Source organism: Geotrypetes seraphini, chromosome 6 (assembly GCF_902459505.1).
Source record: "Geotrypetes seraphini chromosome 6, aGeoSer1.1, whole genome shotgun sequence".
Taxonomy (NCBI): domain Eukaryota; kingdom Metazoa; phylum Chordata; class Amphibia; order Gymnophiona; family Dermophiidae; genus Geotrypetes; species Geotrypetes seraphini.
Genome location: NC_047089.1, coordinates 187,206,289 through 187,223,020, shown reverse-complemented (window position 1 = coordinate 187,223,020; position 16,732 = coordinate 187,206,289). Strand labels below are relative to the sequence as shown.

The 16,732-nt window shown below is 46.1% G+C and overlaps 1 protein-coding gene across 1 annotated transcript in view; it reads right to left on the bottom strand.

Annotated features, from left to right (window-relative positions):
- Positions 1–16,732, bottom strand: part of TMED4 (transmembrane p24 trafficking protein 4) — a 46,189-nt gene that overhangs the window by 22,125 nt on the left and 7,332 nt on the right. The window contains exon 2 of the mRNA XM_033948758.1: positions 10,789–10,889. Coding sequence (XP_033804649.1) covers positions 10,789–10,889 — 101 coding nt within the window. The remainder of the gene's footprint in view (positions 1–10,788; positions 10,890–16,732) is intronic.

Sequence of the window (16,732 nt, the reverse complement as noted above, 5' to 3'; positions counted from 1 at the left end):
CTGAAGCTATCTGACCACATGAATGAATAACTCAGCAGTTCATCTCTGGAACTTGGAATACCTTACTGTCTAACTATTGTCTCACCTTTGCAGCAAAGCTTCTGTTCTTCACCTCCAGCTGCAATATTCACAAAATCTACCATCTACTATATTTATTGTTATGCTAAGGTTTAGCTTTCTGTAGAATACAGCACATGTCTACTTAGAGTGTCCTGGACTGAAGCAGCAAACTATATGAGAACAGAATAATCTTGCCTCAGTAAAAAAAAAAAAAAAGACAGTAAGTCCACCAATGGCTAAGAAGGATGTCTAAGGAACCAACCTCTGAATTGCTAAAAGGCTTTTATTATAAGAAGTATGATATGATGACTCAACACGAACTGTGTTTTGGCTGCAAGGCCTGCATCAAGAGTCAGAAAGAATACTTATATCGCTCAAATACCACAATGTGCAAACTAAACACACGGAAGATAATAATACAGATTCTAAGCACAGTAAAACATAGCAGTCTTTTGACATGGAACAGAATGGCAGCATAAACTCTGCATGATTAGAATTGTCCATCTTCTTTGATTTTCATTCTGACTAATGCATCACCGGTAGCAACATCAAAGAGATAAAGATGAAACATTCTTTGAAGGCTTCTTGATTAACCAGATCACTTTTGTTGCATCTGTGCCGGTTCTTTTTTAGTTTCTCATAAAGCATCATTAATATGTAAATCCTCGAATCTATTCGCTGATATGATATTCTTGCATACTGCCAGATTTCCAAGATCTTGAACATGGCCAGATAAAGCTGCCTCTTTCAAAGCAGCCTTTTTGTTAGAGTGTAAGTACATCATCAATCAAAGAGCATCCCCATTGTTGGAAGATGTAAACTGGAAAGTTCATCATTGCCCTTCCATAGCAGCTATACTTCTGCACTGCTTCTAACCTTCGGTATTCTTACTTAGTTTTTATCCTAAAATGTGACATCAACTTGGTTTTCAACTGCCTATTTATCACTAAACTAACTTTCTGCTTTGCTGTAGTTCTAGTACTAAGTTGTTATTATTCAAATAACAAATCTCTTGTGAATAACAGCTTCAAAAGAATAGCTATTTAATATCCAAATAGCAATTTCTAACTATATAAATAGCCAGCCACATGATGAGGATACTGCAGGAAACAAAAACAAAAAAATTGTGGATACAGATGTTCTGGAGATAATTTATTATACACCGACATATAAAAACATGAAAATACAATGATACAATGATAATAAAAATACAGTGGTAAAAATCCAACTGGACCCTACACGGTCCGTGTTTTGACGAACACGCCTTCCTCAGGGGTCCAATTGTTTGCTACTTCAGATTGTCTGCAGTGTTCTTTGCTCACATGTTTAAAGACAATAGACTGTTTCAGTCCAATTATTTATATGTGAGTTTGCAAACAATTGGACCCCTGAGTAAGGCGTGTTTGCCAAAACACGGGCCGTGTAGGGTCCGGTTGGATTTTTACCACTGTATTTTTTATCATTGTATTTTCATGTTTTTATATGTCAGTGTATAATAAATTATCTCCAGAACATCTGCATCCACAGTTTTTTCTTTTCATCGGTGGATCATTGGGTCTCCCCATTTTTCTTTGAAGATACTGCAGGACCATGAGCGGCCTCTACATGTCTTCCAAATTACATCATATTTTAACCATATCTTATTTACATGAGGTAGAACATATTCAGACTTAGAGAAGCATGTTCTGATAAGGTTAAGGTTGAATTTTTACCATAGTCTTATAGACCACCTTAGGCTTTAAACACCTTGAGGTTCTGATGAATACAGCACAGACAGCTGAAGAAGGAGAAATTAGGTTCTTACCTGCTAATTTACTTTCTTTTAGCTTCTCCAGACCAGTAGAGGTTAATCTTTACGAATGGGTATATATCCAATCATGACCAGCAGGTGGAGACTGAAAACAAAACTGTGGGATAGTATATAACAGTGGTCTCAAACTCAAACCCTTTGCGGGGCCACATTTTGGATTTGTAGGTACTTGGAGGGCCGCAGAAAAAATAGTTAATGTCTTATTAAAGAAATGACAATTTTGCATGAGGTTAAACTCTTTATAGTTTATAAAACTTTTCTTTAACAGTTAAAAGGAAAGATATATAAACTATAAAGAGTTTTACCTCATGCAAAATTGTCATTTCTTTAATAAGACATTAACTATTTTTTCTGAGGCCCTCCAAGTACTCTATTTTTTCTGCAGCCCTCACATTTTACATTACATTACATATTTCTATTCCGCCATTACCTTTCGGTTCAAAGCAGATTACAAAAAGAGTTATGAAAGAAGGGTTACAATGTTAGATAAGAGAAGGTTTCCAAGAGATGGAAAAGTAGGATCTGGGGTTAGGGAGGGGATGGTAAGAGGGGGATTAAGCTTTATCATGGTATTAAGCTTTATTAAGGGATTTCTTGAAGAATATAGTTTTTATTAAGGGATTTCTTGAAGAGTATAGTTTTTATTTCCTTTCTGAACATCTTGTAGTCTGGGGTTGTTGTCAATAGGTTGGAGACTTGGTTGTCTATCTTCGCTGCCTGAGTGGCCAGTAGTCCGTTGTATAGTTTTTTCCTTTTTACTTCTTTGATTGGGGGGTAAGTGAATGGGGTGTGTGTTTTTCTATGCCTGGTAGAGGTGGTTTGGATGAGGTGGTCATTTAGGTAGGTTGGGCTGTCTCCATTTATAGTTTTAAATAGTATACAGTAGAATTTAAATTGTATTCTTTCCTGGATTGGAAGCCAATGAGAATTGATGAATGCCTCAGTAATGTGATCATGTTTTTTCAATGAATAGACAAGTCTCAGAGCTGTATTTTGAATTGTCTGTAGTTGTTTAATAATTATTGCAGGGCAGGGGAGGTAGAGGATGTTGCAATAGTCTAGGATACTTAGGATTAGAGATTGTACTAGGAGCTGAAATTGTGTTTTTTCGAAGAATTTTCGGACTTGTCTAAGGTTTCTCATAACTGCGAAAGATTTCTATATTGTTTTGTTAATTTGTGGTTGCATGGTGCAGCCTTTGTCAATAGTCATACCTAGAAGTTTTAGGGTGATTTGCAAAGGGTAGTTGATAGAGTTGATTTCTAAGTTGGTTATGGTTGGGATTTTGTTATTTTCTAGGAGGATGAATTTAGTTTTGTCTGGGTTGAGTTTCAGTTTGTGGTCTTCCATCCAAGTCGTAACTGTAGCTAGAGTTCTGTGTAGTGTGTCTGACATTAAGAGCATTAGTTGGTCAAAAGGAATGAGGATGGTGATGTCATCAGCATAGCTATAAGAGGATAGGCCTTGTTTGTTCAGGTAAACGCCGGAAAGGACGTTCCGGGCAGCTAGGCAGCGATTGGCTAGCCAGAACATCCTCTCAACGTCAGAATTGATGTCGGGCGGCGAGAGTTGGTCGGTCCCGAAGAGAAGCAGGGAGATCAAATAACACGGTGCCGGCCTGAGAAGGGAAGGGAAGCAGGTTGGGCACCACTCTCTAGATGAGCCGCACTCTAGGGAGAACAGTGGACCGCCCCCCCCTTGGTACGCCACTGGAGTAGCAGCGTGTCTGGATGTCTCTTCTGTGGATAGCACAAGGAGCCGCCAACCCGTGGCTTTGAACGGAACGAGCCGGCCAGACACGCTGCTGCTCCAAAAGGAAGATAATGATCCAGTCTAGACCGCGGGCCGCAAATAAAATCTGGAGAGCCACATGCGGCCCGTGGGCCGCGTGTTTGAGACCACTGGTATATAATATATTCTCTTCTCTATTTTCATCAGTCTGCCGAATAGCCAAGCAGAACTAAGAACTGGAAACAGAAATAACAATACTCCAAACAGGAGTAACAACTAACATACCTAAAGTTCTTGGAAAATGCAGAGGAGAAATATCATAAGGAAAAAATGTCCCCACAGCTCGCCAGCTAAGCCATAGCCGCTGTTCTTTAATATTCCCCGGCCCTAGAAAAATACTAGAACCCGCAACAAAAAAACAAAACAGCCCACGCAACAGCCCCAACACAACAATAACAGACAGGGTGGGGACCTCTACTGGTCTGGAGAAGCTAAAATAAAGTAAATTAGCAGGTAAGAACCTAATTTCTCCTTCTTTAGCATTCTCCAGACCAGTAGAGGTTAATCTTTATGAATGGGATGTACCAAAGCATTTCCCATCACGGGAGGGATCCCCGTAGGGCCGACATCAGAACACGCTCACCAAACACTGCGTCTCGACGCATCTGAACATCTACCCGGTAGTGTCTGACAAAGGAATGCAAGGAAGACCAAACCGCAGCCTTACAAATGTCCACTGGAGGCACGAGCGACGACTCAGCCCAAGAAGCCGCCTGACCCCAAGTGGAATGAGCCTTGAGAAACTCCGGAACGGGCTTCTGCCTCAGAAGATAAGTGGAAGCAATAGTCTCCTTGATCCAGTGCGCAATAGTAGCCTTAGAAGCGCCAGCCCCCCGACGAGGACCCGCCAGAAGGACAAAGAGATGATCGGATTTCCTGACCTCCTGGGTCCGCTGCACATAAGAGCGAAGGACCCGACCAACATCTAACTTGCGCAGCTGTCTTTGCTCGAAGAGTCCTCCCGACTACCCAAGACCGAGAGGACCACAGATTAATTGATATGAAAAGGAGAAACTACTTTTGGCAGAAAAGAAGGAACAGGCCTCAAGACAATCCACTCCCTAGAAAACTCCAAGAAGGGAGCCCTACAAGAGAAAGCCTGTAGCTCAGAAACACGCCTAGCGGAAGTAATGGCCACCAAAAAGACCGCCTTTAGAGTAAGGTCCTTCAAAGAGCAGCCGCCCAACAGTTCGAAGGACGGGCGCCCAAAACAGAGAACCAGATTGAGATCCCAAGATGGAACAGAAGGTCGCACGGGAGGCCTGAGCAACTTGGCCGCCCGCAAAAAAGCGAATCATATCAGGAATGGCTGTCAAACGCTGACCTGTCACTAACCCCCGAAAGGTCGACAAGGCTGTAAGCTGAACCCGGAGAGAAGACCAAGCCAAGCCTCTATCCAGACCTAGCAAGAACTCTAGGATGTTAGGTATGGAAGCGCGAAAAGAGACCACTCCCCGCCCCTGGCACCACCCCTCAAAGAGACGCCAAACCCGCACATAAGCCCGAGAGGTAGAAAGCCTCCGGGACCCCAAGAGCGTAGAGATCACCTTATCTGAATACCCTTTCTTACTAAGGTGACCCCTTTCAAAAGCCAAGATGCAAGACAGAAGGGAGACGGGTCAGAACATGGGAATGGGACCCTGCGTCAGAAGGTCATCCAAGAGAGTGAGAGGGAGAGCATCCGCCACCAGATGCCTCACCAGATCCGCATACCATGGACGTCAAGGCCAATCCGGAGCCACCAGAACTACCAGTCCTGAATGGTGAACAATGCGGAGAAGAACTCTGCCCACTAAAGGCCCCGGAGGGAACATGTACAACAGCCCCTCCATTGGCCATGGTTGAACCAGAGCATCCAGACCCTCAGCCAGTCCGTCCCAGCGACGACTGAAGAAGCGGGGCACTTTGGCGTTGCCTCTCGTGGCCATCAGGTCTATCAGGGGCTGACCCCAAACCTACAATATCAACTGAAAGGCCACAGAGCTGAAACACCACTCTCCGGGATCTAAGAAGTGACGACTGAGAAAGTCCGCCTGAACATTCTCCACCCCGGCTATGAGAGAGGCCGAGAGGTTCTGAAGGTGGGACTCCACCCAAAGCATGAGCCGAGCCGCCTCCTGCGCCACCTGAGTGCTCTTGGTGCCCCTCTGACGATTGACATAAGCCACGGCCGTGGCATTGTCCGACAGGACTCTGACCGACTTGCCCATCAAAAGGGAGTGGAAGGCTAACAGCGCCAGATGGACTGCTCTGGTCTCCAACAAGTTCACTGACCAGGATGCCTCCTCCGTGGGACCAGATGCCCTGAGCTGAGTGACCCAGACACTGAGCCCCCCAACCGAGGAGACTGGCATCCGCGTCCACTGCGGTAGATCCAGACTCACTCCCTGAACCAGATGAGAGGTCTGGAGCCACCAACGAAGACTGCAGCATGCCAAGCCTCGCAGAGGGACAGGAACATCTAAACTGTGCCTCTGGGGAGACCACCTCCGGAGCAGAGCATACTGACGAGGACGCATGTGGGCCTGCGCCCACCTAACCATGTCCAGGGACGCTGCCATCGACCCCAAGACTTGGAGGAAATCCTGTGCCCGAGGATACCGGGACGCCAAAAGAAGGCGAATCTGAGATTGCAATTTGCTTACCCGAGCCTCTGGAAGGAAGACCTTCCCCCAAGGAGGTGTCAAACAGAACCCCAAGGTACTCCAGAGGCTAAGCTGGGACCAACCGACTCTTGAAAAGGTTGACCACCCAGCCCAGCGACCAGAAAAACTCCACCACCCGAGCCATAACCTGGGAGCTCTCCTGCAACGACTTTGCCCGAATCAACCAGTCGTCTACGTAGGGGTGCATCAGACCGCAAGGCCGTAGGGGTGCAAGAGACCGCAAGGCCGTCGCAACGACCACCATCACCTTGGTGAACGTCCAGGGAGCCGTAGCCAGGCCAAAGGGAAGCGCACAGAACTGATAGTGCCGACCCAAGATCGCAAAGCGAAGGAAGCGCTGATGAGAGGCCCGAATGGGAACATGAGAAACTCCCCCAGCTGAAGCGCCAGAATGACAGACCGCAGTGTTTCCATGCGAAAAGAGTGAATCTTGAGAGCCCTGTTGACCCCCTTCAAATCCAGGATGGGCCAAAAGGTCCCCTCCTTCTTGGGCACCACAAAGTAAATGGAGTACCTGCAGGTGCCACACTCCTGAGGAGGCACTGGAACAACTGCTTTGAGATCTAGCAAGCACTGAAGGGTCTGGTGAAAGACCTGCATCTTCCAAGTCGCCTGACATGGAGAGGCTAGGAAAAGATCTGGCAGAGAGCGGGCAAACTCCAGGGCATAACCGTCCCGCACCACCTCCAGGACCCACTGATTGGATGTGATCTCGGCCCACTTGGGAAAAAAATTGCGCAGCTGAACCCCACCAGAACCAAAGGGGGCACCGGCAAGGCATCATTGTGCAGGACGGGCAGCGGGGGAACCGGCAGAGGGATTCCCAGCCCCCTGACGGGCCCCCCGAAAGGGCTGCATGCGCTGATAAAACCAACCCCGGAGCTTGGAAAGAAGCAGCCCCATGCCCAGGGCGATACTTGCGGAACTCCCGCAATTGTCCCTGGGCTGTGCCACCCCAAGACGCCGGGCGGGCACAGTCCTCAGGCAGACGGGGCACCTTAGAGTCCGTCAGAGTCTGAAGCAACTTATCCAGGTCCTCTCCAAACAAAAAAGACCCCCAAAATGGAAATTTAAGAACATAAGAACATAAGAAGTTGCCTCCGCTGAGGCAGACCCTAGGTCCATCCTGCTCAGCGGTCCGCTCCTGCGGTGGCCCATCAGGCCCATTGCCTGAGCAATGGTCTATACCTATCTATATCCCTCAATCCCTTTTTCTTCTAGGAATCTATCCAAACCTTCTTTGAAACCATTTAATGTTTTCTTGTCTACAACAGCCTCTGGAAGCGCGTTCCATGTATCCACCACCCTCTGAGTGAAAAAGAACTTCCTAGCGTTTGTTCTAAACCTGTCCCCTTTCAATTTTTCCGAGTGCCCCCTTGTACTTGTGGCGCCCCTTAATTTGAAAAATCTGCCCGTCTACTTTTTCTATGCCCTTCAGGATCTTGAAGGTTTCTATCATGTCTCCTCTAAGTCTTCGCTTCTCCAGGGAGAAAAGTCCCAACTGCTTCAATCTTTCGGTATATGGGAGATTTTCCATTCCCTTTATCAGTCTAGTTGCTCTTCTTTGTACTCCCTCAAGTACCGCCATGTCTTTCTTGAGGTACGGTGACCAGTACTGGACGCAGTACTCCAGATGCGGCCGCACCATTGCACGATACAGCAGCATGATGACTTCTTTCGTCCTGGTTGTAATACCCTTCTTAATGATACCCAACATTCTGTTTGCTTTCCTAAAGGCCGTGGCGCATTGCGCCGATGTCTTCAGTGTTGCATCTACCATCACTCCCAGGTCTCTCTCCAGGTTGCTGACCCCTAGTGGTGTTCCCCCCATTTTGTATGTGAACATCGGGTTCTTTTTCCCCACGTGCATGACCTTGCATTTCCCCACGTTGAAGCTCATCTGCCATTTTTCGGCCCACTTTTCCAGCTGTGTTAGATCCTTTTGAAGATCTTCGCAGTCTTCCCTGGTTTGAGCCCTGCTGTATAGTTTGGTGTCATCTGCAAATTTAATGACCTCACACTTGGTTCCCGCCTCTAGGTCGTTTATGTAGATATTGAACAGGAGCGGTCCCAGCACCGACCCCTGCGGAACTCCGCTCGTGACCCCTTTCCCGTCTGAGTAGTGGCCCTTTACGCCAACTCTCTGTTTCCTGTTTGCCAACCAGTTTTTGATCCATCGGTGGACCTCCCCTTGTACCCCGTGGTTCCATATCTTTTTAAGCAGTCTCTCGTGTGGCACCTTGTCGAAGGCTTTTTGGAAGTCAAGGTAAATGATGTCTATAGATTCCCCTTTATCCATCTGGCTGCTCACCCCCTCAAAGAAGTACAATAAGTTATTGAGGCATGACCTACCCTTGCAGAAGCCGTGTTGACTCGGTTTTAGCTGCCCATTTTTTTCGATGTGCTCACAGATGCTGTCTTTAATCAGTGCCTCCATCATCTTTCCCGGGACTGAGGTCAGGCTCACCGGCCTGTAGTTTCCCGGGTCTCCTCTTGCGCCCTTCTTGAAGATGGGCGTGACATTTGCTATTTTCCAATCCTCCGGGATCTCTCCGGTTTTTAAGGATAGGTTGCATATCTGTCGAAATGGCTCCGCTATTTCGTTTTTTTAGCTCCTTGAGTACCCTTGGATGAATGCCGTCCGGACCTGGCGATTTGTCGCTCTTTAGTCTGTCAATCTGCTTGAGTACATCCTCTTGGCTTTAGTAAGCTTAGCTTTGGATGCTGCATCCACCGACCAAGCGCGAAGCCACAAAATACGCCTCGCAGCCACGCCAAAGACCACAAACTTAGCCGAGATCTGCACCAAGTCATAAAGAGCATCCGAGAGGAACGAGGCAGCCATCTCAATCTTCGCCACCTCCTGATCCACCAAGGACCAGTCATCAGACTCCTGATCCAGGACACGCTCAGCCCACCGAAACACAGCGCCCCCCACAAATAGCTGCCTGGACCCCAAAAGCAGAGACCTGAAAATTCTGCTTAAGAATGGTCTCCAACTTGCGCCACAAGGCACAACCTCCCTCAACAGGCACGATATGCCGCTTAGAAATCGCTGAGACCACCACGTCAACCACTGGCGACTTTAACGTAGCCCAATTCCCCTCTGGGATGGGATACAAACAAGCCATGGCGTGCACCAATCGAAACGGCGCCTCCGGCGTCTTCCACTGTGCCAGTACAATATCCCGAATATCTTGATGCATAGGAAAAGAGTGGGAAACGGTACGGATCCCCCTAAGCAGAGGGTCCCCCACACGCGGAGTCTCCGGTGGCGCATCCTCAAAACACAACACCGATGAAACCTGTTGAATCAGGTCTGGTAGCTCATCCCTCTGAAAAAGGCGCACCACGGAGGGTTAGGACTACGATGGGAAGATAGGACTTAAATGAGAAAACAAGGTGGCAAGGGAGCCCCTTCTGGTGATGCAGACAGGTCGTGACCTGTTTGGGCCGCCGCGGGAGCGGACTGCCGGGCAGGATGGACCTATGGTCTGACCCGGCGGAGGCATTGCTTATGTTCTTATGTACCTCTTCGCCGGAGGACGGGAAACCCGACAACCCGCCGCCAGCGGCCGTCCCCTCGAGAGGATCCTGGAAATCCTCAAAAGGGTCCAGGTCCTCATCCAGGCCGACACCACAACGGCCTGAACACTGCTTGCACAGGCCGGCCGTGAGTGCCTCGCGTCTGGAGTACAATGAGCACTTTTTCCCTTTTGAAGTGCTCATTGCTCCATACGCGACCTAGCTAGAAATAAAGTGCCGGTTAGATGAAAAATACCGTAAAATACAGTTTTCTTAAAGGGAAACAACCCTCCAGACCAGCACTACCTCAGGATTTTTTTTTTCAGAACAGACTTGCTTGATTTAGGGGGCAAGGCTTATTGCTGAGACTCCTCTAAAAAAATGTGGGGAGGTGGAGGAAGTGGGGGGAGGGACCCCACTCGAGAACCACCGGGTTTGACACCCCCGAGGTTGGACGGACCCCCAAACAGGGCCCACCCAAGCTCTGTCTGGCCAAAAACAGGGACTAGAAAACCCCCTAAACGAATTCCAACAGCCCTACCAAGGAAGATGGGTACAGCTCACTCAACACCTGCTGGAGACTGAAAGAAGACTGATGAAAATAGAGAAGGGAATATATTATATACTATCCCCACAGTTTTATTTTCAGGCTCCACCTGCTGGTCATGATTGGATATATACCCATTCGTAAAGATTAACCTCTACTGGTCTGGAGAGTGCTAAAGAATTTATATTTACATATAACCAGAAAGGAAAAAAAAAAAAAAAAAAAGCATTTTTAACATGAAAAAAACCCCTGTTAGTAGTGAGGCTCAGCCCATAAGTGTACTACTTCCACAGAGATGAGGCAAATTTGAAATGACAGGGTTGTTACATAAACCTGAAACAATGTGGCCTGTGTCTCCCACTGCAGACCATCCCCTGCAGAATTGTTACCTTTGCATCTGGATCCTTTACTTCCACAAACATCCCCAGTCCTGGTGTAGAAGGAAGGAAGGCCTCTGTCTGCTTGTCCCACAGCTGAGTGCGGTAATTCCCTGCAGAGAAATTACAGTAAGAGGCGACCTCATACTTTTATTTGTGGCAACAGGTAGGGCAAAAAGGCGATGCGATGTCTACTATTCTTTGCTTCCCCTTCCCATATCCACTCCATCACCATGCCCTCTCTGCTCCCTTTCATAATTATTCTGCATTGCCTTTTCATTTCCTGTGCTCATACCACTAAATCTATATGACCAATTGTTGGAACAGATATGCTGCTGGTTCATCAAAGGCAGGCCGCTCCAACTATCAAACAGGTTTCTATTAAGACTGTCTAATTTGGAACACAGACACTTTTAGATTTAGCAGATTCAATCCACCAGGATCCCAAGGTTTTCACACAGCTCAGGACAGAGTAGAGTAGACAGACCCTCCTTACAAGCCCATGAGTTCCATTTTGGAACAAGAATATTTCTTTTTTGGGTTTGGTAGTTTCTACCTACCCTTCTGGCTCAGCTGGGGAAGCCACTACTACAAGGGAAGATTAGGTACTTACCTCGATAATCTTCTGTTAACACAGCATAGAAGTCCTGACAGTAGGTGAATATCCCTTACTTGCAAGTTCGTTGCAGAAGGATGAAATTCACATTCTTCAGCTTCTCCTCCTTCTCCAGTGCTATGGAGCCCCCTTCAGTTAGTACCAGAGCAATCGAACAGCACCACAAAACAGAAAACAAGGAGGAAGGGGTACAGGGAGTCTTCCCACAAAGAGTTCTGTTTTGCTCTGTAAGAAATAGTAAACAAGGTTAAATAACACCTTAAAAGTACCTAAGGTGAATGAACCAAAATCATCAACATGCATTAACCTTATGGAACTTGGAGTGTCTTTCCCATTGAAGCACTCACCCTTACCTCTACCCCTTTTTTTTCTGATAGCATAAAAAATTTAGGTAGTGGACAATGAACTCTGATCCATGGCAAAAACAAACAAATAACGCAGCCTAGGGAGTAGGAGTTTTAAGGGTAATGCAACCTGCATGTAGAATTCGAAGCATTCTGTTTTTTCTGCAAGACATTTAGTTGATTATACAAGCCTAAAGTATTCCTTTTTAGATTTCCATAATACCAGCGCCATCTACTGGTGATTACCAGCACACTCCTGATGAAGGCTTTCATTTAGAAGCTGAAACACGGGGTCCAGCTCAAAGGGATTAAGGACTCTCTATTAGGCTACAATTATTTTGTGTATGTTTTAATTTTTTAATAAATTCACAATTGTTCCAAAGGCTAATGTGCACAGTCCCTTCCCCACTTCTGGTGTTTCACACCAGGTCCCCATACCATAGTTATCGTGGTCAATCTGGAGCCACCAGGATTACCTGCCCTTGATGGCTCACTATCCAATAAATGACTTGGCCTAACATGGGCCAAGGAGAAAACACAAACAGCAAGTCCTGTGCTGGCATTGTTGGACCAGGGCATCTAGGCCTTCGCTTCCTATCTTGACTCTTCCGCTGAAAATTAAATCTGCTTTGTTATTGTCCGTCATCGCCATGAAGTCGAACACTGGGCACCGAGTATCAACCGAGTACCCCTGCCCAAGTTCCATCCCAGACCTGCCCAAGCTCTGTCCCATAATAATAGTGCTAATTGTAATGTAATTTCTTTCATCCATTTTTCATATACACACACAATATAATCTTATTAATACATAATGGTAACCACAAAATTTTTTTAAAAAACAACCCCACAAAGCACACTGTACACTGAGAAAATGTTAAAATTATCATTTGTATTTGGGTGTTTTTCCAAAGAAGTCAAGGCAGATGACTTTAAAATATGCAATGTCATCTCAGTAACAACTATAGAAAAATAGACAAATATAGTGCAAATATAGACTGCAGATATACATAAATTTTCAAAAGTGACATTTTGATCACTAAATTGAAAATAAAATCATTTTTCCTATCAATGTTGTCTAATGATTTCAAGAGTCTCTGGTTACACTTTCTGACTGTGCATCCAGTATTTATTTATTTCTACCTCTTCCATGCTTCCTCTCCTCCGGACTTCATTCCATTCCCCAACCAACATCTCTCTCTGTCCCTCTACGAGTCCAACTTTTCTTCCTCCCTCCTCCACCCTCATTGGCAACCTCCATGAGTCCAACTTTTCTTCCTCTCTCCTCCACCCTCATTGGCAACATGTCTCCCTCTCTCTCTCATTGTCCTTCTCTCTTTCCCTTCCTTGCTGATCAGAAACACCCTTCTCAACTCACTTGCCAAAGGAAAAACTGAAGGGGGCTTCACAGCACCGGAGAAGGAGGTGGAGCTTAAGCATGTAAATTTTATCCTCCTGCAACCAATTCGTGAGTATGGGATATTCACCTACTGTCAGGACTCATATGCTTTGTGTAACAGAAGCAGTACGAGTCTTCATTCACAGTTCTCTGGGGTGTAATGTGGTGGGGGAGGGGTTCATTTATTTTATATGTACCTTCTTCCCCTCTCAACTAGCTCAGCTATCATAGCCAACAGTTCTCATCCAGAGCCCAGTAGCCATGCAATTTGAGACCTACCAGCAGGACTCATCCTATCCCACCCCATCAAGTGAAAACAACCTCCTTCTAACCAAGAGAAGGCAAATGCAGAAATCATGCCTAGATTATCTAGTCAAAACACATGAAACAACAGTCTTCTCCCTCCAGCTGCCCAGAACTTTTAAGCTTTATCAGTCAGTTTGGTCATTACGCTCGTCTGAAAAGCATTTATTAGAATTACCTTCTCTCAAGCATGTTAAGGGCTCTTCAGCTTGGAAAAGAGACAGCTGAGGGGAGATATGATTTAAGTCTACAAAATCCTGAGTGGATTAGAACGGGCACAAGTGGATCAAAAATTACAAAGACTTCTGGTTATAATTAGCACAACCAAGGAAGGAGAATGGGTGGGAGGGAGAGGGATAGTGTGCAGGGACTGGTGTAATAATGATTTATAAATACTATTGTATGGTTATTTTGAATACATTGAAATCAGGGAGGAGGGGGATGAAAATTATTCTGATTTATTGATGGATGTAAGTGCTGTTTTTTCAAATAACTTGTATGAATTCTTGAATGCACTGTTTTTAGACTGAAAATGAATAAAGATATATATAAAAATAGTTTAAAAATTACAAAGACTAGGGGACATTCGAAGTTACAAAGAAATACCAATAGGAGGAAATTTTTTTTCATTCAGAGAATAGTTAAGCTCTAGAACGCATTGCCAGAGGTTGTGGTAAGAGCGGATAGAATAGCTGGTTTTAAGAAAGGTTTGGAAAAGTTCCTGGAGGAAAAGTCCATAGTCTGTTATTGAGAAAGACATAGGGGGAAGCCACTGCTTGCTCTAAATCAGTAGCATGGAATATTGCTACTCCTTAGGTTTTGCACTAGTGACCTGGATTGGCCTCCGTGAGGACGGGCTACTGGGCTTGATGGACCATTGGTCTGACCCAGTAAGGCTGTTCTTATGCTCTTAAATCTGAGAAAGTATGGAATGGGATGCTGCAAGTTGGGGGTGTATGTTTTTGGAATTCCCTCCTTTTAGATCTGAGGATAAATGCTGCATTTTTACAGCTTCTCAAAAATCTGAAAGCATTTATTTGGATTGGCTTTCTAATATTTTAGATTTGATTTGTCAACTTTCTGATGTATTTTATTGTGTGTATATTACGTATATGACTTATCTTTAACCACTAGTAGGCATGCCCAGCTTTTTACTTTCACTTTCCTGCTGAAATAACACAGGACTTTGAGATTGCTTTCTGTGTTCCCGGGTTAGCCCTATTTATCCAATAAGATCTTATTCGTTGAACTTTGAAGACCACTTTGTGTCCTAATTACTATCATGATTTAAGTAGAGTAACCCCTGCCACCCTGCAAGGTAGACTGTGCTTGACTCTGAAAATATTTCAGCTGAGCCTTTCAACTGTTGTTTCAAGCTGTAATTTTACTCACTGTGTAGCTTAAAGATTGTTTTTGACTGCCAAGCCTGCTTCTTTTAGTAACCACATATTTTTAGCTTGAGCCAAATACAGTGGAACCTTGGTTTACAAGCATAATTCGTTCCAGAAGCATGCTCTTAAACCAAATTGCTCATATATCAAAGCGAGTTTCCCCATAGGAAGTAAGGGAAACTCGCTTTGATTTGTTGTACCTCCTCCTTCCCCACCCTTGAGGCTACTGGAGCTGCTCCATCACCCCCTCCCTCCTGCTGGAACCAGCATCGCACCCTCCTCTCCGCGAACGCCCCTCCCCCCCACGAGAACCGCATCGCACCCCCGTGCTGGAAGCGGCATCCACCCGCCCTCCATCTAAAACAAGCTCCTTACCTCATCTGTGCTTTCTGGTGCGAGTGACAGCAAGATCCCGCCTCTTGCCTGGGCCGGACCTTGAGTATCTGCGCATGCTCAAGGCCTTCTGGCTCTCGTTCTCTCCGAGATCTCGGATACTGGTTGAGCGGAGGAAGGTGCTCGTTTATTGGGACATGCTCAGTTTGCGAGTTAAGGTTTGCGGGAGTGTTTTGCTCGTCTTGCAAAACACTCGCAAACCGCGTTACTTGCAAACCAAGGTTCCACTGTATGTGGAATAGCACAGTTACTTATCGTAACAGGTGTTATCCAGGGACAACAGGCAGATATTCTCAACATGTGGGTGATGTCACCAACAGAGCCCCCTAGCAGACATTTTCGCAAGCAGACTTGCTTGAAGACCTTCAAGCTTGCGACTGGACCGCGCATGCGCGAGTGCCCCTCCCGCCCAACCTAGGGCATGCATCTCCTCAGTTCAGATAGCTAGCAAAAAAAGCCTACCACGGGGAGGTGGGTTGGTTGCGAGAATATCTGTCTGCTGTCCCTGGATAACACCTGTTACGGCAAGTAACTGTGCTTTATCCCAGGACAAGCAGGCAGCATATTCTCAACATGTGGGAGACTTTCAAGCTAACCAGAATGGGACGGAGGGAGAGTTGGCAACTTAGAAGAACAGATTTTGCAATACGGACTGGCCAAAATGACCAGCAAAAATGACTGGCCAAAATGATCACACCTGGAGAAAGTATCCATAAAGTAGTGCAAGGTGAAAGTATGAACCGAGGACCAAGTGGCAGCCTTACAGATTTCCTCAAGTGGAGTCGAGCAGAGGAAAGCAACCAATGCCACCATCGACTGGACCTTGTGGCCTGTGACTCGACCCAGCAGGGAGAGACCAGCCTGAGCGTAACAGAAGGAGATACAAGCGGCCAACCAGTTGGAAATGGTCCGCCTAGAAACAGAGCGACCCAAGCGATTAGGATCGAAAGAGATGAACAGCTAGAGAGCAGAACGATGAAGAGCGGTGCGCTTCAAGTAGAAGGCCAGCGCACGCTTACAATCAAGAGAATGCAGAGCCACTTCTCCAGGGAGAGAATGGGGCTTCGGAAAAAACACAGGAAGAACAATGGATTGGTTGATGTGAAACTCAGAAACAACATTAGGCAAGAAATTAGGATGGGTACGAAGAGCCACCTTATCATGATGGAAGACAGTGAAAGGCGGGTCCGCTACCAAGGCTTGAAGCTCACTGACCCGACGGGCAGAAGTAAGAGAAATAAGAAACACAACCTTCCAAGTAAGAAACTTCAAGTGAGCCCGCACTCGAACAGGGGTTTCATCAAGTGAGCAAGGACAACGTTAAGATCCCAAACCACAGGAGGAGGTTTAAGGGGCAGATAAACTTGGAAAAGGCCTTTCATGAAGTGGGAAACCACAGGATGAACAGAGATAGGCTTCCCGTCAACCAGATGATGAAAAGCAGCAATGGCGCTAAGGTGAACTTGAACCGAAGAGGACTTGAGTCCAGCGCCAGACAAGTGTAATAGGTAAT